This window comes from Humulus lupulus, chromosome 3 (assembly GCF_963169125.1).
Source record: "Humulus lupulus chromosome 3, drHumLupu1.1, whole genome shotgun sequence".
Classification (NCBI taxonomy): domain Eukaryota; kingdom Viridiplantae; phylum Streptophyta; class Magnoliopsida; order Rosales; family Cannabaceae; genus Humulus; species Humulus lupulus.
The window spans coordinates 120,634,953-120,662,530 of record NC_084795.1 but is presented as its reverse complement, the minus strand read 5'-3'; the positions used below and the strand labels follow the sequence as shown (position 1 = coordinate 120,662,530).

The window sequence follows — 27,578 nt, the reverse complement described above, 5'->3', positions numbered from 1 at the left end:
CTGCTATCCTCTCAACCGTGGCGGCTGAGCAGCTGGTCATGTACATTCTGCTCACAGAGCTCTCCAAGTCAGGGCTGATCAAGTTTGCCCTTGCCTTTACCTGCACCACGTAGCACCCGTGAGCCAAGGCCCAGCAAGAAAACATAATACACATCTCAACAATCATAACAAGAGTATACTCCTTTAAGCATGATCAAACACTTAACATTCCACGTTAATCACATAGCATGTAATCGGAATCAAAGATGCTACCAATCATTAATAATAGTCAAATCACATAATAACTAGGGCTGACAACTTAGGCCGCACCCTCTGTTTACCCCACTGACTCCGGCTCGCTTAAACCGAGCTCAGTGCATAATAAGTTGTCCTCGGCTACCAGTGGCCGAGACGCGCCCTGTGCGCAAGTGTAACCTTTGGCACTCTTAGGCCATTGGTTTACTATTTACATTGCATAATACCATCATTTTCAAAGCATACATGTTAGGGAACCCTTAGTCCCATTACAAATACACAACCGGATGCAGTTTTCTTACCTTTAGTTTCCAAGTGTACTAGCTACGAGCGATGCTCCTTGAGCGCGATTCGATCCCCGAGCCCTAGCTTAGCACCTAGTCACAACCAAGATAGAGGATACCATCAACAATCTTAAAAGAGCTTCTAGACAAAGTTCTAGTCTCTAAAACATTGAACTTCACCAAACATGGTAAAAGATTCAATCCCGAGCACCCTAGGTTAAATTCCCAAGCCTAGAATCTCAAAATCCTAAAATCCCTTAAGGGTCGCAGCATTAGCCACCCATGCCGCGGCATGGCCCCAACCAGAGGCCTCCCAATGCCCAAAAACATACACGGGTCGTGGCCCTACTCAGACCATGCTGCGGCCCGCCCTCCTTCCTCAGCACACACCAACTTCGAAGGGTCGCGACTCACCAAGAACTATGCCGCGACCCGACCCCTTCGAACCCAGAAAAACCTCTATTTTTGACTCTCAAACCTCATGCAAACTCATCCAAAACTACCCCAATTCCACAACTCAACTATCCAAAAACTTCCCACAAGATTCCAGCAACATAACCCAGCTGAAACCTAGACTAGAAACCCATCAAAAACCTATTTCAATCACTGAAACTATCTAACTCAAGAACACAAAACCCAGCCATGGAAACACTATAACTTAGCCATTAAACCTTAAATTCAAGCTTACCTCAACTGCAGAACCAATCCTCCAAGAGCTTTCTGGGCTAACTTCCAAGGTTCTAGCCTCAATTTAATCTTCAAATCCAAAACCCAAAAACCACTTAGAACACACTCAAAATCACAGAATTGCATTAACAAAAAGTGGAAATCAATCCTTACCTTAGTCCTTGATTGAACCCTTAGTTAATCCTTGAGCTAATCTTCTAAATCCCAGCTTCAATTCTCATAATTCCAGCCAAAACCTCTAAATTTTCTGTGTTTTTCCCCTTGAGAGAGAGAGAGAGAGAAGAAAGAGAAGGTTGGTCTATTTTATGTTCTACTGTTTTCTAAAGCTTCCTAATTCTATCCTTAGGCAATTAAGCTGATCCCAAAGCTCGAGGTACCAGAAACGTCCCCGAGGGCAAAATAGTAAAATTCCCCAACATTCCCACCTAGACTTCATAACCTCAAATATATCTCAAATGATTAATTTCTATAACCCCGATAGTCTAAATATCCACCCGACACTTGAAATACCCATTGACTTGTCCAAAGTCAAATATTAACCCCGTTGTGACTTTCCTGCTATCTAGCTTCCTAGGATTACCTCAAGTCGCCCGCTGCAGATTTACCCACATAATAATGTGGTTCTCACAAGTATAACATTTAACCACATTTATATTCATATAATCATACAAGTATGCTTATCATGTAATCATGCATTAAATCAATAAATTCGTACATAAACCAATTATGCCCTCCCGACACACTAGTCAAGGCCCTTAAGCCACATTAGTGATTTTGGGTCGTTACATAAACAATGTTATAAGAATATTTGAAAATGATTACTTTTCATGCAATAAAATCTCTACAATTAATTTTTGGGAAAATTACGAAGTGCACTGTATTTGGTAAAAAAAATCTAAATATATGGTTACTTAAATAAATTACAAATATACGGTCACTTAAATATAGGTAAATTCTTCACTCTCAATTCTGTCTCCCTCCACGCCGATTTTCATTGCTTTGGTTAATTGAACAAAATTTTTATATACTACAAATAATATAATAATATAAGTAATACTAATTACAGACACTACTTTCAATAAAGTAGATTAATTTATTTTATTTAAAATAAATTTATTTATTAATATTAAAATAAATATTTATATTTATATAAATTATTATAATTTATATACGTTGCAATATATAGTTAATTAAAATTAATATTAATAACTATATTGTTGGATAATCACAATATCATTATTCTTTGAATATTTTTTAAATTAGATTTATAAATCTAAATTACAATTATGTTAGTTGAAATTATATAATATTTTTTTAAATGTTAGCTACAAAATAAATTTCTTACTTTCTAGTTTTAAAAAATATTGTTACAAAAATGAATTTTGTTTACTTATAAAGTAGTCTATAATTTTTTTTGTTGACAAAAAGACATGTTTTTCTACTAATTTTTCAATAAACACAAAAATGTTATTATAAATATTTATATAAATTTACAAAAATATATTTTCTAATTATAAAACTAGTTTTAGAAACTTTTGTTACAAAAATAAATTTTTTAGTTACAATTTAATCTCTTTTTAAACTAATTTTCTAAATATTAGTTACAAAAATGTAAAAGTTGTTTACCATTTAGTAATAGATGTTTACAAATTTGTAACAAATATTTATAATTGTAACAGATGTTTACAAATTTGTAATAGATTTTCATATCTTTTTTAGTTTTTAATGTATTTTTGTAGATTTCCTTTTAATAAAGTCTTTTATAAATAATGAATATCTTAAATTTATATTTTTAAGTTGTATAGTATAAATATGATGGTTCCTGTAATTTTTTGGTACAATATGGACAAGTATAATATTTTTATGTAAATTTTGGTTACGATTTCTTAACAATAAATTATTTTCGTAAATGATAGTTACAATAATTTGCTAATATGTATTATGTTGTCTGTAAAAGCATGTTACAAACATATGTATTATGTTGTCTGTAAAAGTATGTTACAGGTTTGTAACATGTAAATTCATAGTTGTCGTTGTCTGTAAAAGTTTGTTACAGATTTGTAACATGTAAATTCATCGTTGTCTGTAAAAGCTTGTTACAGGTTTGTAACACGTAAGTTCTTATTTAGCATTTCTCTATCATGTTGTTTAGGGTTGCTCAAGATCCAAACCAGTCCAATTACCTCGAACCAATCCAATAATAAAAAATTGGATATCCAATTACAATTGGATTTGTAATCTTAGCATTTCTCTATCATGATATTTAATGGACTTAATGTTGTAAACTTAATATTTAAAGGACTATAATGTGACAATTGTAAAGACTTAAATTGGTATTATTACTACATGGTGTCTAGTTTTTTTGTATGTTTTTTGTTTTGCTTGTTAATTTCTTTAATATCAAAATTTAGGTTCAAAGATAAAAAATATAAAAATAAATCGACCAAATCCAATTACAATTGGATTGGATTGGATTTGTAGGCCAAAACGGATTGGATTGGATTGGATTAGATGATTTCCAACATCAAACATTTAATTGGATTAGATTGGTTAGTGTTAAAAATGTTGGATCGGATCGGATGAGCATTCCTAATGTTGTTTGTAAAAATTTGTTACAAGTTTATTGCTATGGTTGTGTTTGGTAAAATTTTTGTTTTTGAATTTTTTAAACAAAAAAAAAAAAGAAATATAATTTTATTTTGTTTCTTTATTTTTAAAAAATAAAAATATGTTTGGTAACTATTTTTGTTTTTGTTTTTAAAAACAAAAAATAATAAACGCGTTTGATAACTTTTATTTTTATTTTTTTATTTAACAATATGAGGTGTTGATTTGAAAAAAAGAAGACAAAATAAGTAAAAGTCGAAAACGGTTTAAAAAAATTTTGAAAGTCAAAAAATTCTATTTTCAAAATTTAATAAATTTTGATTAAAATTCAAAAAAATAATAAATAAAAATAAAGTTACCAAACACATTTTATGTTTAATTGTCAAATTTTTAATTAATTATATAAAATAGCTATTTTTTAAGTGTTACCAAACACAACCTATATTTTTAAATAATTTTCTGATTATGACCTTTCAACAACAATTTGATTTTATCAAGTGTAAACTTTAATTACAATTTTGCAAGTGTACAAATAAGTAATTCAAAATTAATTTAAAGGTGTTAATATATATATATATATGTTGTTCAGGATAATATTTATAATGGTTTGATACAAATTTGGAGTGTGATATTTAACATGTAATGGGATGAGTAATATGGATAACTAGGTAGGCACAAGTTTTAATTTTGTAATTAGTTTAAAATACCATATTTTTAGAATTTTTTTCCAATTTGCCGTATATGTGTTAATTTCCCTTAATTTTTTTACGCCGAAATGGGAAATCGGAAAACGAAACCTTAAAGGCCCAGAAGAAATCTGGTTTTGGGGACACTTGGGCCAACACCTACCCCACCGAATGGGGCCCGCAAAAGGGTGAGAAAGACAAATACTGATAGAAAGTTTAGTGATATATCTACATAGTTCTACTTCTCTTCAAGCGACGTCGTATTGACTTGTACATCGAAATTGATTAGTTTTTCCATGGCTAAATATAAATACATATTAAAAGTTCGAGTTTGAATCAATAAATACAAAGATTCCCTTTTTTACCAAAATTTTTTCAGTTGCTTTAACTGTAGTCAGTTTTCTTTCAGTAGGAGACCACCGCTTAATCCATAAAAAAAAAAGAAAGAAAAAAAAAAAGAAAGTGAGTTCCTCGTTGATGGTATCTCTATTTAATTATAACATTTTAGTTTTTCCTCCGCGTTATTTTTGTTCCTTTATTTATAATATATACATGTTTTTGTCTCTTTACCACACCTCCACTACGGGCCGGCTTTGATTATTGATTCCCCATTCTGCAAGTTCGTGAAACTCGACTCTTCTATTTCTTGCTTGTCCATGCTTGGATCTAGTGCATTTCATTTTCCTTATGATCAAGTTTTCAACTTCATTGTTTATTTATTTGTAACTTAGTCCACATTGGGTTCTATTAGCAGAGCAGATCTTTTGCTTTAATCTTCATTTTTTCTCATACCCGTTTCTTATTTTGATGAAATCTGTTATGGGTTTTGTGTCATCAGATGTTTGAACAACTGTTGCTACTTGGGTTTTGAATTTGAATCCATTTCAGAGACTGCATTTCCGTATTTATGAAAAAGGACACTTTGCTTTTGCGTTATTTCGCATAAACAGGTATATATGTTGATTCATTTTCTTATTTATGTGTATATAAAGCTTTGTTTATCTATTGTAATTTGTAACGGGGCCACTTTGTATTGGAAGCAGGTTATTTGATTTTATTTTTGGGTATTTGCCCTTTGGGGTACTAAGTTTTAGGTTCATGCTATGGGGAAAACTCCAGCAAAATGGTTTAAGAACTTGCTTCTTGGGAAGAAATCATCAAAGTCTAATCTTTCAAAAGGAAGAGAGGTACTGGTAAGTTGAAACTTGAAATATATTTTATTTAAACCGTTACACTATTACTTGGTACTCTAAAATATGTGTATTGTGGAAGATGAGTATAGGTACTGGTAAGTTGAAACTTGAAATTTATTTTCTTTAAACCGTTACACTATTACTTGGTACAAGAGTGAGTGTGAGTGTATGAGTGTGTGTGAGTGTATGAGTGTGTGTGTGTCACTGCATATAGGTTGGATCCTAAAAGAATAGAACAAAATCTGGAGCTGGGTTGAGTTTTGGAGCTTTAATTCTCATATATGAAAAAAAAATTATAAACTTGCATTGTAAACATACATATGGCTTTCCTTGAGTTGACTTACTGGGTGTTAGCTGTTAAGGAAAAAATCTTGACTTTCTGATTGGTATTCATCATTCTTGTGCAAAGAAACCTTCAAATAAAGGGGAACAGTTGGTGTCTTCTAAGTTGTCTGTCACGGATGTAAATGTGGCTGCTCCAGTTATATCATCTCCACTGGTTGGAACTATTGCCGGTAATGAAGTGGGCTCAGAAAATGAAGTTGCTGCCAAATTACAAAATGATGAAGCAATCATAATGAATGTAAAAGAAGATGGCTCTACAGAAGCTACCGTTTGTTCCGAGTCTCCTGAAGATGCTGAGAAAATCAAGCTAGAGAAAGCTGCGACAAAGGCGCAGGCTGCTTTTAGAGGTTATGCGGTATTTTTCTGCTACTTTGCTTAGTGAAATTTACAAACTTTTCTCTCTTCTTTCACTTTATTGCAGTAATTTCTTTCCCGTCAAATGTACTTCTCTTCTTATTTCCTGCTAGTTCATTTGTTTCTATCAACTTATTGAATATTATTTTCTGCTCTATGATGGATTGTGAATAGATCAGATCAGCTTTTAGATTAGAAGTACTAATTGGATTGTTAAATTTGCTTTTTCAGCTTCTTGCCAAAATAAAAATCTAATTAGGAATCTGCCAAAAGAGAGGGGCTCTTAAGATTATTTACTTTTACATACACCATATTTCTGTTGAATTTAATTTTTTAAATTGGTTAAATTTTTGTTCCTTTGTACTCTACTTTACTTATGCTACCTTGATGCTTTGAAGGCTCGTCGGGAATTTCAATCTTTTAAGGGCCTCATAGTGCTGCAAGCACATGTTCGTGGCCACTTGGTTAGAAGGCAAGCTGTATCCACTTTATGCTGTGTGAAGGGAATTGTTAAGTTCCAGACACTAGTTCGGCACCACAAGGTTAGGATTTCTGATGTCTGCTTGAGAATGCATCTGGTGCAAATAGTGCAATGTCAGTTAGACAATTTGAACGGCCTCTTTGAGCTGTATCTTGTTTTCTCTTACTTTATCATCAGATCCAATGTGAATGTTTTAATTGCTTACCGTCTTATTTTCTGTTCTACTGACTTTCTCCAAATGGATATGAACATTAAGTGATAATTGAGTTAAGATGAACATGATCGGGTATGGCATGCTGAAATGTTTGATGAATTATACTTAATATAAGTGTGTCTCCTACAAAATTATAATTCTAGCTGTTGGATTAATGATGGTTAACATGAAGTGCCTCCTTGTTGTGCATCTTAGTATCTTACGACATTTTGGATTGGCTTATCAGGGTGCTAAATATTCAAATACCATTATAGTTGGTGCATCTAATGAGGTCAGAAGGCTGTCCAAAAATCCATTTGTTTCCAATGTGAGATTTCTTAGATTCACCGGCTTTATTATTGCTTTAGTTCGTATGTGTATAATGGGAGTTATGGTGATTTCTATTCTCCTTTTTCTTTCAGCTTCTTGCTTCATTGCCTACTGCGGTTCCCCTGCATCTACAGTACGATTCTGGAGAACCTAACTCTGCAACCCTATGGCTTGAACGCTGGACCAGGTCCCGTTTTTGGGAACCCTTTTCAGAACAAAAGAAAAAATCTGACTCAAAATCACACAGGAAGCATGAGAGCTCCCGATCAACAGAAACTGAACAAGACAAGTCAAAAACAAGTGTACGTAGACTATCTGGTGCAAAAGTTGAAATTTTATCAGTACGTTCTGCTTCAGATTCTGAAAAGCGCAATCGTAACCCAAGGAAAGTATCCAGTCTCCCTTCAAATTCTGTTCAAGAACATTCACAAAATGAGACTTGTAAAGTTAAGTTTAGTTTAAGAAAAGCTCCTGATCCCACAAAGGAGCGTTCAGATCAATATGAGGTTCAGAATGCACAACTAAAACACAGAATGAGAAAGCCCCTAGGTTCTACTGCTCCTGATATTTCAGAGCCGGAAGCTAGAGCTAGTGATTCTGCTGAGAAGTTGAAAGATATTGAGGTGGCAGCACCAAACCAATCTGAATTTGGGGACTTGGAACTGCATAAATTTGATAATCCTGATGATAAGCTACATTGCCAATCTTCCATTGGTTTGCAGCCAATAGAGATTATTGGTAAAACTGAAGATATTCAAGAACTAAATCAGCAGTTAAGCTGCAAGGATGATTGCATATGCAATGATAGCCAGAAAACACGTCAAAGAAGAGCTTCTTTGCCTGCAAAATTTGACCCTCAAGAGAATGTTGTACATGACACACCAAAACTGCCAAGCTATATGGCTCCAACTGAATCTGCAAAAGCTAGGCTGAGAGGACAAGGTTCGCCACGACTTTCACGGGATGTGGTTGAGAAAAATGCTTTATTGAGACGGCATTCTTTGTCTTCATCCACCAATAGCATGCTGACTTCTCTCTCCCCAAGAGCACACAAGCTTGTTCAAGCAACAGGCAAAGGAGTGATCAGAGGTGACAGATCTTTGTCATCTTCTAGAGATGGTGGTAAGTTTTCAACTTGAAAACACATATGCCTTTTCATATTTGTCTGGTTTCACAGCTTTGTTAACAACTTTATGTGATTAAGCTCAGTCTCTGCTTCCCGTGCCTGAGTTTTAATCAGAGCAGCAATTCCTTGCATAGGAATTAGTATGGTGCCATCAAACGATGAGTCCATGGGACTGTGGTTTACAATCCTTCCCTTGTAAATTATCTTTCTCTGCTGGGCTACAAAATCTAAAGATCTGAAACTTAATATAATGGGTGTGGCTTCGCCTAATGACCACTCCAGCTAAACATAATTATGTATGACATTTTTTGTTCAGAAAAATGTATGTATGTATTATTTGAGCTCATATATCATGGATATTTTTCAGAATGAGTATAAGTGAGGTTTTAGATGTTCTTTGGCTTTATGATCTTGTTCTCATGTTCTGTACTTGTTTGGTTGAACTCCTGAAAGTCTCATTCTTGACTTTGAAGGAAAAGTTAGGCGTCTTTAAAAATATTTTTTCATTTAGGTGTCTTTAAAAATATAATTTCATTTTTACTTCTTACTTTTCAAATTAACTATACTTTGTGTTGTAAAGATTGACAATGAAGATCTGCTGTGAATTTTTATAAGGTGTTTTTTCATCTTCATTTTTTTTTCCGAGTGAAGCCTACTTATAGGTTGAGTAAATATATTATTATTTTTTTTATTGAATACAATTTCTCATCTCTGATGGCCCATACTGTATTTATTGCCAATTTTCAGATAAGCTGATTCAAGCTGAGTGGAGAAGGTGATTTTCCACCGGATACATGGAAAGACATCTGGAGTTGGGAAAATTTTAACTAACTCAGCAAGTTTTTCATAATGTTGTCGTTTGTTTACATGAAAATTGGTTAAGTGGCAGTAACCTGCTTTCGGCATGTCCAACTCGTTTTCTTATTTTCTTGGCTTTTGTTTGTTTAGGTAGGTAACACTCATAGGTTAGTGTTTGGACAGACATCTTTAAGGCTTGAGCTGTATAATTTTCGTTGGTCATCAAAATGTTATGTTTGCACAAATCTGAGAGCTGAGAAGGCTTTATTCTTTTACTAGCTTGTGATATTATTAGTATTTGATGCTTGGATTTTGTTATCCTTGGGTGGAGTAATACAATAGGACAAGATTTAAAACACGCCAGAGGTAATCGATTATGAATGTCTATTGACACGAGTTATTTACTTTATTCCATATAGCTATTTTATTTAGCCTTTTGTCAGTATCTCCTCCAACATAGAACGCAGAAAGCAAATAAAGTTCCAGAAGTCCAAGTAGGATGGAATTTTGCTAGGCTTACAGAATATCCATGTCCAGTGTAAATGCATCCATAGCTTGCCGAGACATCCCCATAAACAGTGGCATCTGTATTAGTTGACCACAAAATCCTCCCAGTTTTGGAATCTATGGCGTAGACTGGACCTTTAGGAGCTACAGACCCAGCAAAAAGAACGCTGTTAACTATGGTAACCGGTCCATGGGCAGTATCATTGCTCGGGTCAGCTGTTGACCACACAATCTTCCCAGAATTTGCATCTAGAGCCACCCATCCACCTGAGTTTGTTGTTTGGTTGGTTGGGGCGAGAACAAAGCTCTTCTTCTCGCTATTGACTATGTTTGTATACACCCTACTTCCATCTGTAGCGGCAACCCATACTTCCATCTCACGGTCCAAAGCCCAGGCAAACCCGTTTTTCTGAACAGCCACTGCCACATCTCGTCGGGTACCATTCGGGTATATGGTGAGTAGCATTGGTGCTTCTCCGAAATCTGCATCCAGGTTAGGACCAGGAGGACAATCAGGGTTGTTGGGAACCACACACACTAGGCAAAACACATCATAGCCTCCCAGTTGGCGGGACCAAACAATCCTCCCTGAATTTATATCAAAAGCCAGTATGGAATTGAAATGAATATCTGGACCAATGCACTGATCAGGATGAGTTGGTTTTACTGGTTGCTGGTTTTGTTCATTTTGACACTTGAGGACCTCTAGCGGAGCCATGTAGAGCTGCCCGGTTCCAACGTAAACATGTCTTCTTCTCACATCATAGCGGGGCTGCTTCCCCATATTGCAGCTCCAGCATAACCTCCTCATTTACCACCGTTGTCTGGGATAGTATAAGTTCGCCATAGAATGGTGCCGCTTCTCACGTCTAGCTTTACCATACTGCCTCTAAAAGTGCAGCATTGTTCAGCTGGTAATCCTACTTCCAGTGATGAAACCCCTACGTAGAATTCCCTGAAGAAGACTTGAAACGTTATTGATCCATCAGATCAGTGAAAAAGAGAATAGGAAAGACAGGACTTGTTTTCATATATCTTACTACCAAAACATGTTTAATTCCTGTATCTTTGCTTCTTATATATAAAGAAAAAAAATATTTAAAACTAAACTAAAAGGTTTCTTTGAATTCCCTAAAAAAAAGAAAGATAATAAATAGACATTTATATTAAGATCAAAATAGAAGCAAAATTGAGTGCAAAATAAAAATTATAATAGATAAATTATTGAAAGATGATAATTTTTGTGGGAGTTCAAATAATGAAAATTATAAATTCACACGTAAATATATATTTTTTATGCCCCACATGCCCCTTGGCTACAAAGTTGGGAACTAGACCAACTTGATAAACGATAAACAAAATACAAAGTAGAAATAATTATTCACATTTAGAAAGGACAATAAAAATGAATCAAAGAGGGAAAAGACAAAAGAAAAAAAGAAATGAAAGAGGAAGAGAAGAATATAGTAGGAGCAGGATGTACTACTTGTTACTAGTTACTAATAATACTAACCCTGAGAAAACAGTTCCAGATGTAGTAATTTGGGATCGAGGTCTGGTATCAAGAAGAGTTGACCACACAAGTTTCCCGTTGTATCTAGACACAGCAATTACATTGTAGGCCCATAAATTCCAACAATCAAGAGGCCACCAGAAATTGCAGGGGTTGTTCTTGACACAGTGACATTGACGACGATTCCAGTGCCGTTTAGTCAAGTAAGTTCATTAAGACTCTGTTTCCATACCAAACAACCATTGAAGGCATTCACTGCATATAAATACCCGTTTGTTGGTAAAGAGCCTTCTTCGAGACAAGGCCAATCTCCCAGCAAGTCAATTGCAAATTCATTCAACAAAAATCACTCTGTTACAAAGGGTCCATATATACCCAGCAGTTTAGGAAATACAAAAATAGTAATAACAGATAACAGAAATTATTCTCCTAGCCGTTCCCCTCAGCATTTCTCCAGCCTAACGAACTCCTTGAGCCATCGGGGTTGCACACGCACTCGTGGTCCACGCGCTCGCACTCTCTCGCCATCACTGGTCGGTTGGTTCTCTTCATTCACGTTGCAGCTTCCTTTCTCTGGAACCTGGGTCGGTTCTCCCACTCGGCTAGCTCTTTCTATCCAGCCTCTAATCTTCCCTTGCATAACCTTTGGGTCTAAAACTATTGGGCCTTCCATGTGGGTTGGGCTAACACCACTCCCCTGCTCGAAAACAACCTTGTCCGCAAGGTTGGTAAGATCATAAATTCGGCAGAATTCTGGAAAATCTTCCCAAGTTGCGTCTTCCGGCGCACTCAAGGATCACTGGACCAACACTTGTGGTGTGCCCTGAATGAATCGCGTAGCTAAGATGGCCTGGGGAACCATGACCGGTTTGTTATTGACGGTGAGCTCGGGCAGTGGATAGCAAGCCGGTGGAGAGCTACCATAAAATGGTTTGAGCAGGGAAACATGGAAGGTCGGATGAATGCGACTTCCTGCTGGTAATTCGAGGGTGTAAGCCACGGCCCCAACCCGAGCTTTGATTGGAAACGGACAAAGTACCTTCTACATAGTTTATAGTTAAGGCGCTTAGCCACGGTTGCTTGTCTATATGGCTGTAACTTAACTAACACCAACTCACCAACCTTGAACTCAATGTCTCTGCGTTTTTTATTAGCTTGTTGTCTCATACGGTGTTGAGCTTGGAGCAGATTTTTCTTCAGTTGCTACAGAATGGCATCACGAGTGAGCAAGTCATCTTCTACAACTTGAATGGTGGTGGTACCTCGAGTGTGTGCAGGGATAGTTGGGGGAGCTCTTCCATAAACTGCCTGAAAAGGGGTCATACCAATAGCAGAGTGCTGGCTGGTATTGTAGTGGTATTCCGCCCACGAAAGAAACTTACTCCACTGTTTAGGATTGTCCGCTGTAAAGGCCCTGAGATATTGTTCCAGATAGCGGTTAGTGACTTCTGTTTGGCCATCTGTTTGGGGATGGTACGAAGAGCTCATCTTCAGCTTAGTACCCATTAACTCGAATAATTTTTTCCAGAATGCACTAGTGAATATTGGGTCTCGATCCGAAACGATAGACCTTGGCATACCATGTAAACGTATCACCATATGAGAAAAGAGTTCCGCGACCTTGGTAGCTGAATAGTGATTCGGTAAGGCCCCAAAATGAGCATATTTGGTGAAGCGATCTACTACCACCAAGATGTTAGTGACTCCACAAGAGTTCGGTAACCCCACGATAAAATCCATGGCTAAGTCCTCCCAAACACGTTCCGGAAGCTCCAATGGTTGTAGCAATCCGTAGGGGGCAGCGGGTGAGTATTTCACTATTTGACAGATGACACATAACTGCACAAACTTTCGAACTTCAGATTTCATACCTGGCCAAAAAAAATTCGCACTTAACCGTAGGAACGTGCGTTCCGACCTCGCGTGTCCATCCATAGGAGTCTCATGGAACTCCTTAAGAAGTCGCTGCTTGAAGTTCGAATGAGTGCTTACTCAAATACGCTATCTGTAATACAATAAACCGCCCCGCACCGCATAATCCGACCCTTCTAATGTTCGGCCAACTGAGTATGAATGCGCCTCAGTTCTGGGCAGGTTGTATTTTCCCTTCGTAACTCTTCCAAAAAATCAAAACATGCAGAAGAAATAGCAGCAGTAAAAAAAGATAACGACCCCTCATGTTGCCGAGATAGTGCATCTGCCGCTAAATTAGCTTTTCCAGCCTTATATTCTATTGAAAAACTAAAACCAATTAGCTTTCTCAGAAAAATGCTGCTGTTCCGGTGTTTGAATTACTTGAGTAAGTAACTCTTTCAAACTCCGGTGGTTAGTGCGAATAACAAAGTGGCGTCCCAACAGATATTGTCGCCATTTGGTAACTGCCTCCACAATTGCCCTTAACTCTCTTAGATATGCCAAAGTACCCACAAACTTGGGTCCAAGTTTCTTGCTGAAAAAGCAATAGGATGACCCTCTTGCATGAGAACTGCCCCGATGCCCACATTTGACGCATCTGATTCAATTACAAACAGCTTAGAGAAATCTGGTAAAAGGAGAACTGGGGTCTCGGTCATAGCATGTTTGAGCTGAAGGAAAGCTGCCTTGGCTTGTTCGGTTCAAACAAAGTTGTCTTTCTTCAAGAGTTCCGTAAGAGGGGCTGCTATGGTGGCATAGTGGGCCACGAATCTCCGATAGTAGCCAGTCAAACCCAAGAATCCTCGCAGATGCTTAATAGTACGAGGTTGAGGCCATTCGACCATTGCAGCGACATTGGAAGGGTCTGCCTGAACCCCTTGTGCCGAGACTAAGTGCCCCAAGTAATCTATGGTTGTCTGAAAGAATTTGCACTTGCTGCCTTTCGCATAAAAACAGTGATCCCGAAGCCGCTTTAACACAAGTCGCAAGTGGCGGCTATGGTCCTTCCCAGTTTTACTGTAAATCAAAATATCGTCAAAGAAAACAATGACACAGTTGCGCAGTAGTGGCTTGAATACTTGATTCATAGTGGCTTGAAATGTTGAAGGAGCATTACTAAGCCTGAATGGCATTACGCGAAATTTGTAGTGGCCTTCGTGAGTGCGAAACGCTGTTTTGTGAATGTCTCGGGAATCCATTCGGATTTGATGATACCCCGCCCGAAGATCCAACTTAGAAAATACTGTCGCTCCGCCCAACTCGTCCAATAACTCATCTATGGTCGGTATGAGAAATCGGTCCTTGATGGTAATGTCATTCAATGCGCGATAATCAATACAAAAACGCCACGACCCGTCTTTTTTCTTTACTAACAGGACCGGTGAAGAATAAGGACTATTACTTGGTTGAACAAACCCATAATGCTCCATCTCTCGAACTAACTGTTCAATAATATCCTCCTGAAAATAAGGATAACGATATGGTCGTACGTTGACTGGTTTCGAACCCGGTTGCAAGAAAATGCGGTGATCGGTCTGGCGATGCGGTGGTAGTTGTGTTGGTTCAGCGAACACATCCTGAAATTCTAACAGAATGCCTTGTCCCTCCAATGGTAATTGTTTTTCCAATTCAGCGACCTCTACAATAACCCCTGGCTCTGTCTGTGAAACCGTGGCCAACATAAAGACATCTTTTATATCACCCTCTCTACACATAGTCCATAACTGAGCCGAGGAAAATTGATGATTTTCTGCATTTGAGGACCCGACGAGTTTGACCACATTACCCTACCATTTAAATTCCATCGTCAACGCCTTATGATCATGGATGCAAGGTCCCAAAGTCTAAAGCCACTGCATCCCCAAGACCACGTCAAGACCCCATATCGGCAAGACATACAAATCAACCAAAAACTTATGCCCCTGCAGTATTAATTCCACCTCTTTACATAGTTGGGAACACCAAAGAAAGTTGCCATTCCCCATGTAAACTTTGAACCATTTAGTCTCTTCACAAGCCAACCCCAAACGAGCTGCTAATGCCTCTTGAATAAAGTTGTTATTGCTGCCAGTGTCAATTAAAACTTCCAGAGTCTCGAATCCATGTTGAGCAACGATTCTAAATATCCTCGGATTGGTCGAATTAGACAAGGAATTCAAACTCACCTCCTCTGTCAGCCCATCCTCTAAGTCGTGGATTTCCCCTTGTTTAGTGAGTGTCGCCTCGTCATCTTCCTCCTCATCTCCTTGGGCACAAAGAATGAGAACACGATTCTTACATTTATGCCCAAAACTGTATTTCTCATCGCAAGTGAAACACAGTCCTCTATCCCTTTTCTCCTTGAGCTCAGCAGGTGACAAACGTTTCACTGGTAAAGCCGAGGGACTTGGATTTTGAAATTTGGCAGCTACTATTACATTGGTATTGGATGCACTAGAAGTCGATCCTGCGTTTGGAGACCGCGAAGACCATCCCGAGCGAGCCCCCTCACCCCGCACACGACCTAGCAGATCATCGTGCCTATCTTCAAACAGTTGAGCCTTGGCCATGGCATCAGCTAAATCCACTGGTTTGGCCAGCAACATCTCTCTTCTGATCTCATTTTCCAAGCCCCAAACAAAAAAATTCAAGAAAAATTGCTCCGACACACCTGAGATACGAGTCATTAATTCTTCAAATTCAGCTCGGGAAGCCGACACACGCCCGGTCTGAGTCAGTTTAGCGATCCTCCCCAGCGGATCCTCATAAATGTAGACTCCAAAACGCAGACGTAAGGCCCGAATAAAAGACTCCCAGTCCGAGAACCCACCCCCTTTTTCCATCCATTGAAACTAGGTGGATGGAGGTCCATCAAGGTGAAAAGCTATCATGGATAATCGGATGTCTAGAGAAACCCCGTGCAGATCAAAAAACTTATTAATTTTGTAAACCCAGTCTTCCACATTTGTTCCTTCGAACCGAGGAACCTTCACTCTCATAATCTTGAGGATGTGATTCACTTCCCGGTTTTCCGACAACACCTCGGAATTCTTCCCAGCAGGAGAATGCAGATCGTGCATCATGCTCCCTTTCCCTCCTTGCGGTGTCACCAATGGCGATTGTAGCTGATTGACCCAGTCATCGAGTCGAGTGACCTATTCATCCAGTTTAGCATTGAATCGGGCAAGTTTTTCCTCCGAATGTTTCTAGAAATTGAGCTCCAGAGCGTGAATCATGGCGGCGAGTTCTTTGTTCTTTATGCTTGAGACGAAGAATCAATGGAAAGCACCAGTGTTGGCAAAGAGCCTTCTTGAGACAAAGCCAATCTCCCAGCAAGTCAATTGCAAATTCATTCAACAAAAACCACTCTGTTACAAAGGGTCCTTATATACCCAACAATTTAGGAAATACAAAAATAGTAATAACAGATAACAGAAATTATTCTCCCAGCCGTTCCCCTTAGCATTGCTCCAGCCTAACGAACTCCTTGAGCCATCGGGGTCGCACACGCACTCGTGCTCCACGCGCCCGCACTCTCTCGCCATCACTGGTCGGTTGGTTCTCTTCATTCACGTTGCAGCTTCCTTTCTCTGGAACCTGGGTCAGTTCTCCCACTCGGCTAGCTCTTTCTATCCAGCCTCTAATCTTCCCTTGCATATCCTTCGGGTCTAAAACTATTGGGCCTTCCATGTGGGTTGGGATAACACCGTTCCATGATGGGAAATGCACCACTCCATCAGCAACAGCAGGCGTCGCTGTTATGTCTTTGCCCACTAATAATTTCCACCGCAACCGCAGCTTTGATACTGTCATCGGGTTGATCAGACGCTCTCCATTGGCATACCTATCGTTTGTTACGTCACTTCCATGGTTTAGCCACTGCAAATAGAACAAAGTAATATATATATGGTGAGAAAAGCTAGCTCTACTACTAGTTATTAGGTTTAAACATATATAAACTTATTAAGTAGAAACTTACAACAAACTTATTAAGTAGAAACTTACAACAGCAAGTGTATTATGGATAACAGTATACATGACAAGGATGATGGTGTTAAAATATTTCTGGGTCTTAAGTTTTGTTTATATATGTACTAGCTAGACTAACATTTAGCGTTATAATGTACAAGAATGAGTAGTACTGTATATATGTCGTTCTGCATAAAGTTCGGTTTGTAATTAAGTAACTGATGAGACTGGACTTGTTAATTAACGTGCGTAGACTGATAACAAAGACTTCCGATCGATCCATGGAAAAAATATGCTCCAATCACATTGATGACGCTAGCTAGGCCAATATAATATGGCCTATATACTATATATAGGTCATCTCTAACCTTGCATCTGTTGAAGGTTGACTTACCAAAAAAAAGGCCAAAATTCATCTCCAATCATAAAAAATATCCATACATTTGATATATTTTATTAGGCCAATTATTTAATCCCTCACCTATTTTTGAGGTGTGTGATCCCTCTATTCTTTTGAAGCCATTGAATTGAATTGGTAAGTTAAAAAATTTAATCCTATGGCTAAAATTTGTTTAAGGGTAAATTTTTTAGAAATGTTGGCAACCGGTTAAGTTTTTTGGTACATTCTACTACTTTTAAATAATTTATTGATTTTAATACAATAAATTGAAATGTGCTTCTTTTTTCCTTTTTTTCTTTTTCTTTTTTGCCTTTTTGTTTTTTTTTTTTACTTATACTTATACTGATGCATAGCATTAACAGTTTGTGAGACATTTTTAACCTTATTTCTTTGTTAATTTTATTGGACTTAACAATTTCAATATTGATATATTGCTAATGTTATATACTCATTAAATATATAAATATTTTGGAAGCCAATTATTTTTTTTTAAATAGTATGAAAGCCAACTTAGAAATTACTTTCATTTTTGTTTGGATAATAATATCTAATATTGAAAGGTTTTTAATTTAATATGAAATAAATCAATATAAAAAGTACACATAATTTAATCACACATGGTGTTTAATAACATTAGAACACTAAATTATGATAACCAGAACAAAAAATTCAAGCTATTTTTTTATTATTATATAGATCTTTTCTTTGTCAATGTACGCCCTAATTCTCCACGGGTTATTAGCGAGCTGAGATATGGCATAATTATTTATCAGCCACATGGATGACACATACCCAGAGCTGTTGTTACTAGCTCCCAGCTCTTTAGCTCGAGGTAACCAAAGACTTACTAAGGTTACTAAGGGATCAGGTCAGAAGTATGGACACCGCGGGCTAAGAAGACCTCCAGTTCGAGGTACGAGCTTGAGTTGGCAGCTGTGACCCCTTATAAACTCAACCACACAATATAAACGTGCATATATCAGACATCACGTGTCTGATATATCCCTGAATTCTCGGACACGCAGCCTAAACGTGCGTGTTCAGGCACCCATGACTGGGTTAGGCCGTGCGGCTCATTATCCCCCTTACCTATTGATTATACCACACTTCATTTGTCAGGTTTTAGGAATAAATCATGAATGTCACAGAAGTGACATGATGGGTAAGAAGGTCACGGGATGGCCCCCCTTGCCAACCCCCAAGTGCCCTCTCCTATAAATATGGAGACCCTGGGAGTTGTCAAGGGTTGGATTCTATTGTGTAAAGAAATACTTTGTAAAGAATACCAGAAAACTAGCAATAATATTGGCTGGTGGAGTAGAAGGATTTTAACCTTTGAACCACCTAAAATAGTATTCGTATCACCATTTTATTTCAAGATCATTCATCTGTTACGGTTCATTACTTAGCACTAATCTCATTCTCTTATTCTATTAATTACCTGTTGGCGAAGAACCGCATCAATAGTTTGGTGCTTTCATTGAGAGCTTGTTAGATTGGTGCTATCGCAAATACCCAACCATGGTGGTCACTCGCTCAAGACATGGTAACGAGGCGGACCAACATGATGGGCAGGAGGCCCGTCATGCCGCCATTTCCGATGATCAGAACCCTGAGGTTCAACAGCGGCCGGGTAAGCAGCCAATAGGCCAGGATGACACTGGAAGTTCAGCACCCCGCCCACCTAATCCGAACCCAGATTTTTACACGGCGGTAGAAATGGAGAATGCACAGATGAGGAGTCAGCTGGCGATAGCTAACCAGCAGATTCGAGAGTTGTTGGCCCGACTACCCCCTCTTACAACCGACACTAACGTCGAAAAGAGGCAAGGCGAGACTCATAAGTCCCGCTGGGGTAATTGGTCCAGGCCTAGCCAGTCGGGCAGACCCCCGACATCAAACTCTACTCCCACATCGCACCACCGGGAGACCACTTTTGAGGAACCACCTAGGGCCGAGCAATAGTATAGCCGATCGGTCCGGACCTCAACTCCCAGCTCACTTCCACCCTCGAGTGCGCCCAGGAGGGCTCGGGGGAATTCTCGAAGGAGATCCGGGGAGGGCTCACAGCGACAGCCTGCCCCGACCAACCGTCCGGCGCCTCGCTCAGACCGCCGAGCACAGGACCCGGCAGAGGGTAGAGCGGAGCGGCCCCTACCTAACCTAATCCGCCCTGACGGGACTAGGATTGCATCCCCGGTCAAGCATCCTCCTTCACCGATAAGATACCCGTCTCCTCCTCGACTGGTCTGAGATATTCCATCTTATGGGAGTAGTAGGAGAAATCCACCTTCCGCAGGGCCTTCCCATCGTAGCAGGGCGCCCAGAGAAGTCCCAAATCCTCCTCGCCAGAGGCGGGTTCCGAGCTTCTCAAATGGGAGCTATTGGACCGGAAGCCGTCAAAGTGACCTTTCTGGCGGAGACCTGCGCCAACACTTGAGCTCGGCGCAAAGTCCTCAAGACGCCCCAAGGGACGACCTCCGATATCGTCTAAACTCCCAAAGAAGAGACCTGGCGGGAAACAGCAGCCGTGCTCACCCAAGGGAAGACCTGTCCGAGGTACGCGATAGCGGGAATGTCCCATATAACCTATCTCAAGATAGGAGGGACAATAACCCGCCAAACGTGTACAATGGATCCGGAGTTGTTGAACAGCCCTAGAACAACCAAGGAAATTAGGACAAAACCCTTGAGCGCCTGGCTCAGATGGAGGAGCTAATGAGGAAGCTCCTGTCAGAGAAAGAAAAAGACGAATATGATTCAGGGGACAAACTTAAGCTCTTCGCCCCCAGCATAGCAGCAACGGCATATCCGCCTGGTTTCCGTATGCCGCACTTGTCCAAATTCAACGGAGACAGAGATCCGTCAGATCATCTGGGTATGTTCAATACCTTGATGATGGCCCACAACATCGGCCCCGAGCTGAGATGTTTAATATTTCCCTCCACTTTGACTGGGCCGGCCAGACAGTGGTTCAAACAGAGTAAAAAACAGTCAATCAGCTCATGGAAAACTTTCTCTACTGACTTCAAGAGAGCATTCCGAGCTTCCCAGGCTACCCGTGTCAAGGCTGACACCCTAGCAAACGTACGGCAGCAACCCGACGAGCCTCTGAAGGCTTACCTGAGCAGATTCGCGAACGTCGCTACTCGGGCCAGAGACGCAGATGACAGCTCTAAGCTAATGGCTTTGAGGACTGAAATCCTCGTCGGAGGGGGACTCTGGAATGAGATACAAAGGAAGGGATTCAGCTCCGTAAACGAATTCCTAAATAGGGCCCAGGGGTGGATCAACCTGGAGGAGGCGCAGGCCTCAGTTGCAGGAACCAGCCAGGTCCCCGAGCAGCCCGCTGGAGTGGGGACGGAAGTCGTGACAGCGACCCAGACCGTTACACAGAATAACCAGTTTGGTGAAGGCAAGAGAAAGGGGAGCAGCGAAGGCAACCAGCACGACCCAAAGAAGAATAAGTCCGCAGAAAAATTTAAGTCGGTCCACGCGACTTATACGGAGCTCACCCACTCTAGGGAGAACATCTTCCTAGCAAACTCTGCTCGCCTCCCCTGGAAGAAGCCGGAGCCGTTAAAGCACCAGAAGGGAAAGCAAGACCCTTCCAAGTTTTTCCAGTTCCACAACGACGTTGGCCACAATACCGATGACTGTAGACACCTGAAGGATGAGATCGAGACTCTCATCCGAGCTGGCCCCTGGCTCAGTATGCGCGGAACAGGGTTCCCGCAAGCCGACCAGCTACAGAAGTCCGGGTCAGTCAGCCCGGGTCTCGGATAGATCAGGACGTCCCTCCTCCCGTGATAGAAGGAGAGACCTCCACGATCTCTGGAGGTCCTCATTTGGCTGGCACGAGCCGAGGTGCCCAAAAGAGGTACGTCAACGAACTTAAGGCTCATAACGGAGTGGAGTTCTTCCCCGAGCAGCATCTACCAAAACAGCAACGATTGGAGAGGCAACCAATCATATTTACTGAAGAAGATGCCAGCCACGTCCATTTCCCTCATAACGACCCTCTGGTCGTAGCAGTGCAGCTCGCTAATCGGAGGGTTAGGAGAGTGCTGGTCGATAATGGGAGCTCGGTAAACCTTCTATTCTGGTCCACGCTGGAGAAGATGGGTTTGTTTGTCACTGAGCTGAAAGCAACCTCCATGATGCTTTATGGTTTCTCTGGAGAAGGATCGGTGGCAATAGGGACGATCGAGCTGGTGATCACCTTGGGAGAGGGACCTCAGACAGTCTCAAAACTCCTCGAGTTCGTGGTCATCGACTGTCCCACCGCGTACAATGCCATTCTGGGTCGACCTACACTTATAGCTTTTGAAGCCATTACCTCCATCCGCCACCTCGCGCTGAAATTCCCATCTTCCACGGGGATATGCACGGTCCGTGGCAATCAACTTGCTGCTAGAGAATGCTACAGCATTTCCATGAAGGGAAAATTAAAACCCGGGCAGTTAACGATGACCGTCCAAGGTGGAGAAGAGGAATCTCAGGAACCTTTGCCTTATCCTGAGATTGAAAAACCTCAGAACGCCGAAGGGGAAAATATCGTCCTGAGTGATGATATTGACCCCAGAGTAGGCGAGGATAAGTCCAAGCTCCAAGCTATCGAAGAGCTCGAGGAGGTAAATATCGATTCACAGAATCCCACACGGATGGTTAAGCTCGGGAAAAACCTCTGTGGCAAGAGGAAGGCGGAGCTGATCAAGTTCCTACAAGAGAACCTGGATGTGTTCGCATGGTCACATGAGGACATTGTGGGAATCAGTCCAAGCGTCATCATGCACACCCTTCATTTGGATAAGAGCATGCCTGCGAAGTCCCAGAAACAGAGGCGCCTGGGAACAACTCGAGCATAAGCCCTGGAAGAGGAAGTAGCCCGGCTCAAAAAGTGCGGCTTTATCCGCGAAGCTAAGTTCCCGATCTGGGTCGCCAATCCTGTGTTGGTCCCAAAGCCCAACGGGAAATGGCGGACCTGCATCGACTTCTCCGATCTGAACAAAGCTTGCCCCAAAGACTGTTTTCCCTTGCCAAGGATCGACCAATTGGTAGACGCCACGGCGGGGCACGAGCTAATGTCCTTTATGGATGTGTATTCGGGCTATAATCAGATCGCCATGAATCCAACGGACCAGGAGCACACTAGCTTCATGACCCCAACTAACGTCTATTGTTACAAGGTCATGCCGTTCGGGCTAAAGAACGCCGGTGCTACATACCAGAGATTGATGAATAGGATGTTTTCGAACCAGATCGGGAAGAACATGGAAGTGTACGTTGACGACATGCTGGTCAAGTCAAAAACTGCCAATAACCATGTTTCTGACCTGGAGGAATGCTTCAAGATACTAAGAGAGTACGACATGAGGCTTAACCCGCAGAAGTGCACTTTCGAGGTCGCATCTGGAAAATTCCTGGGTTTCATTGTCAACACTAGAGGAATCGAGACGAACCCCGATAAGATCAGGTCGTTGCTCGAGCTGCCCTCACCTCAGTCGCGAAAGGACGTTCAAGGCCTGATAGGAAGGGTGCCAGCCTTAATCGGTTTATTTCTAAATCCACCGACAAGTGCCTGCCATTCTACAACCTACTCCGGGGGAATAAGAAGTTCGAATGGACAGAGGAGTGCGAACATGTCTTTCTTGACCTGAAAGCACATATAGCCGAGCCGCCCGTATTGTCCAAACCAACGGCAGGAGAGCCTCTTTTCCTTTACCTAGCTGTCACAGAAGATGCAGCTAGTGCCGTATTGGTCCGAGAAGAGGACCGGGTTCAAAAACCAGTCTATTACATCAGCAAGAGGCTTCTCGGAGCTGAGTCCCGATATCCGTTGATGGAAAAGATGGCGTTCTGTCTCATCACGGCCTCCCGAAAGCTCAGGCCATATTTCCAATCCCACTCAATACACGTCATCATCGATCAACCTTTAAGGCAAGTTTTGCAAAAACCTGAAGCATCGGGACGTCTGTTGAAATGGGCTATTGAGCTTAGCCAGTTCGAGATTTTATACACGTCGCGAACTGCAATAAAAAGCCAGGCCCTGGCTGATTTTGTGGCAGAATGCACAGGATTCTGAGAAGATCCTGTGGAAGATTCACCCTAGGTCACCTCGGCCCAGGCGTCATGGAAGATCTTTGTAGATGGCTCATCTAATGAGAACGGCTCTGGGGCTGGAATCATTTTGATATCCCCAGAAGGACATAGATTCCACTCAGTGTTGAGATTCGAATTCAAAGCTTCCAACAATGAGGCTGAATACGAAGCTCTACTGGCCGGGCTAAGGGTGGCCCAGGAGCTGAAGGCCAGCTCCGTTCAGTGCTTCAGCGATTCCCAGCTTGTGGTAAACCAGGTGCTAGGTGAATATCAAGCACGGGGAACCAAGATGGCTGCTTACCTGGCCAAGGTAAAAGTCGAGCTGTCCGCATTCGAACGGGGCTTAGTCGAGCAGATACCTCGGGAGCAGAATGCCAACGCAGACGCCCTCGCCAAGCTCGCTACCTCCGGGGAGACGGAGGCACTGGGGTTAGTACCGGTAAAGTTCTTGGAAAAACCAAGCATAGAAGTCGAGGCGGAGGTCAAGATGATCGACGCCAGACCGACCTGGATGACCCCCATCCTCGAATATCTCACCGAAGGAAAGTTACCGGAAGAGCGTAATGACGCAAGGCGGGTACTTTACCAAGCTCCAAGATATACGGTGGTAGATGGCCTATTATACCGGCGTGGGCACTCCTTGCCTCTCCTGCGATGTGTTCTGCCAGGTGAAGCAAAGACCATTTTGCAAGAAGTGCACGAGGGTTTTTGCGGAGATCACATTGGGGGGCAAAGCTTGGCCCTGAAGGTCTTAAGGCAAGGATATTACTGGCCCACTCTGTCAAAGGAGTCGATCTCTTACGTCAAGAAATGTGACAAGTGCCAGCGATTCGCCACAGTTGCTCGAGCCCCCCCAGTCGAGCTGAAGATGATCTCGTCCCCGTGGCCATTCGCGGTCTGGGGAATCGACCTGGTTGGCGCCCTCCCTACTGGAAAGGGAGGGGTCCGTTACGCGGTGGTGGCTATCGACTACTTCACCAAGTGGGCTGAGGCAGAACCCTTGGCAACAATCATTTCCAAGAGAGTCCTCGACTTCGTGGTCAAAAGCATTATCTGTCGGTTCGGGCAGCCAAAAAAGATCGTATCAGACAATGGAACGCAGTTTGACAGCGACCTCTTCACCGAATTCTGTGAGAAATATGGCATTATAAAAAGCTTCTCCTCCGTGGCCTATCCCCAGGAGAATGGACAGGTCGAGGCCGTCAATAAGACACTAAAGGCGAGCCTTAAGAAGAGACTGGATGAAGCCAAGGGAGTCTGGCCAAAACAGCTCCCCCAGGTACTATGGGCATACCGGACCTCGCATCGAACTCCTACGGGTCATACTCCTTTCTCCCTAGCTTTTGGGAGTGAGGCAGTCCTTCCTGTCGAGATAAAGGTATCTTCGCATAGAGTCCAGGCGTATGACCAGGACCGCAGTCACGAACTGCTTTGCGCATCCCTCGACCTGATTGATGAAAGACGAGAAGATTCACAGCTCCAGCTCGCGCATTACCAGCAAAAAATCACTCGTTATTTCAACTCAAAGGTCAAAAAGCGTGCCTTTAGCATTGGCGATCTGGTCCTCAGGAGAGTCTTTTTAGCCAGTAAGGACCCCAAAGACGGAGTATTGGGACCGAACTGGGAAGGGCCATACCAAGTAATCGAGGTCATAAAGGAAGGAACCTACAAATTAGCTCGGCTTAATGGAGAAGCAGTCCCACAAACTTGGAACGCCATCCATTTGAAGAAATATTATCAGTAATACCCTTGTAAGGCGTACTCAGAAAGGCCATTTTTTGTTTATTAAGCAATGAGAATTAAATATTTTTTCATCATTGTGTATATTTGCGAATGTAATCTCAAGTAACCACGAAAGACCCTTTCCTAATTACTTGGGGAGCATATGGTGCCTGGATACAACCAGGTCGCCTTAAAGACTTAGAAGTTGATTCAAATCGATTGATCGATATTTTTTTTATAAAAAAAGCACGAGATATTGATAAAGGATTAATGCGAACTAAGTCGTATCCTGGATATAACCAGGTCGTCCTAAAACTTAGAAGTTAGTTCAAATTGATTAATCGGTGTTTTTCTTAAAAATGCACAAGATATTAATCAAGAATTAACGCGAACTAAGTTTTCAAATTAACGTCTTGGATGTAACCAGGTCCTAAAACTTAGAAGTTTGTTCAAATTGATTGATCAGTGTTTTTCTTAAAAAGCACAAGATATTAATCAAGAATTAACACGAACTAAGTTTTCAAATTAACGTATTGGATGTAACTAGGTCCTAAAACTTAGAAGTTAATTCAAATTGATTGATCGTTGTTTTTCTTAAAAAGCACGAGGTATTAATCGAAAATTAGTGCGAACTAAGTTTTTAAATTAATGTCCAGGATGCAACCAGGACTTGTCTTGGAAGTTGGTTCAAAATTGGTTAGCATGTTTTTTCCTAGAAAAGTGTGAAATATCAACCACAGCACCAACAAAAACTGAGACTATTACCAAAATGCATAGGGGAAAAAGGATGTAAATCAATTAGAAACAAAAAGTTGATAAAGCCAATTGTCTCGAGGTTAGAAAACCTCATACAAAGTTAAAAAAAAAATGTTTGAATGGTAAAAAGAAAAGAAGTCCTAGGCCCTGCCAGGCTGCTCCGATGAGGTCACCACCTCGCCCTCCTGCTCGGCGGCTGCGGAGGTCTCCCCGGTCTCGGAGGGCGCCTCTTGCTGAAGGTGAGCTTTGAACTTCTCCAGGAAGCTGTCCCATGCATCCACCCCCAGAAAGAAGAAGTCACCATCTGGGTTATAGACCCAGCAATGGTACAACATAGCCTCCATGGAGGAGCTAGCGGCTACCCTCTCCATCGCCAGGGCGGCCTTGGCCTCCTCGGCCTCGGCCTTCGTGGCGTCCAGTGCGGCCCTGGCCTCCTCGAGCTCAGTCCTCGCGGTGGCTAGGGCAGCCTTGGTAGCCTCGACCTCCTGCAACTTAGGTCGAGATGCGTCCAGCTCGGCCTGCGCAGTCGCCAGGGCATCCTTGGCATCCTGTTCCTGCTTTTGGGCAGTCTTAATGGCAGCCAAAGTTTTCTGGTGCTCGCCCCTCATATCCTCGAGCCGAGCCCTAGATCAGGATATGCTCCGATGGAGAGCCAAGGCACCCTGCAAGACCAAAAGATGATAAGGCAACTGCCTTAGAGGAAAAAACAAACATGTGATGCATAATGAGCAAGGGATACGAATGGCAAGGCCAACATACTGTGAGAGCCATCCCCAGCGAAGACTCCATCACGTTCTCTGGGCTCCTTGTCTCGATCGCCCGCAGGTCCCTCTCGGCGGCATTGTAGTAATGGTCCACAGTGTAGCTCACTGTCTCGTAGACCGTCCCCCGAAAGACTTCGGGGATCTTCTCTAAAGCCCGGGGGTTCACCGGGACGCACACCTCGGGGGTTGTGGTTGAAAAGGTCCCGGGGGGCACCTCCGTTTCCCGAGCAGGGTCGGGAACTCGCGGGGGAGGAGGAGGCATCTTCATTATAGGAGGGGGCGGAGGCACTTTCTCCTGAGCTGCCGGAGCCTGGTTTTTCCCCTTTGTAGGGGACTTAGAGGTACTCCCGATGGCCTTCTTCGCCAGTCGGAGCTTTTTCACCATGGGCTCGGAGGCCCCAGAGGAAGGGTTCCCTCCAGGGAACATAGCTCGCAGATCGTTGCTCCCGTGCTGAGACATATCCTCTGGAAAAACAAAGAAAGTATTAATATACAAGTAGAAATATTTATGCAAGAAAAAAAAAGTTAAAGGGAAAACAGATCTCAAGTATATATTGAAAGGGATCGTACCCTCCGAGCTAGAGGAGGAATCTATGGTCACAACCACCGGCCCCAGAGCTGCAGCGGGGGAATC

The 27,578-nt window shown here is 41.7% G+C and overlaps 1 protein-coding gene and 1 pseudogene across 4 annotated transcripts; one reads left to right on the top strand and one right to left on the bottom strand.

The window, feature by feature from the left end:
• Window positions 1-4,856: 4,856 nt before the first annotated feature.
• On the top strand, window positions 4,857-9,596 carry LOC133823088 (protein IQ-DOMAIN 29). Of its 4 annotated transcripts, none has more exons than XM_062255681.1 (8): window positions 4,857-4,960; window positions 5,337-5,448; window positions 5,587-5,691; window positions 6,101-6,391; window positions 6,789-6,932; window positions 7,312-7,392; window positions 7,487-8,516; window positions 9,268-9,596. In XM_062255681.1, exons 3-8 carry the CDS (start codon window positions 5,602-5,604, stop codon window positions 9,297-9,299), a joined length of 1,668 nt encoding a protein of 555 aa, XP_062111665.1. In that variant the 5' UTR covers window positions 4,857-4,960; window positions 5,337-5,448; window positions 5,587-5,601; the 3' UTR covers window positions 9,300-9,596. The 4 variants fall into 4 exon arrangements, with proteins under 4 accessions (XP_062111665.1, XP_062111664.1, XP_062111663.1 ...); XM_062255680.1 differs by having other exon boundaries at window positions 4,868-4,978; XM_062255679.1 differs by lacking the exon at window positions 4,857-4,960 and adding an exon at window positions 4,985-5,117.
• A 154-nt stretch (window positions 9,597-9,750) lies between these two features.
• Window positions 9,751-27,578, bottom strand: part of LOC133824991 (uncharacterized) — a 32,859-nt pseudogene continuing 15,031 nt past the window's right edge.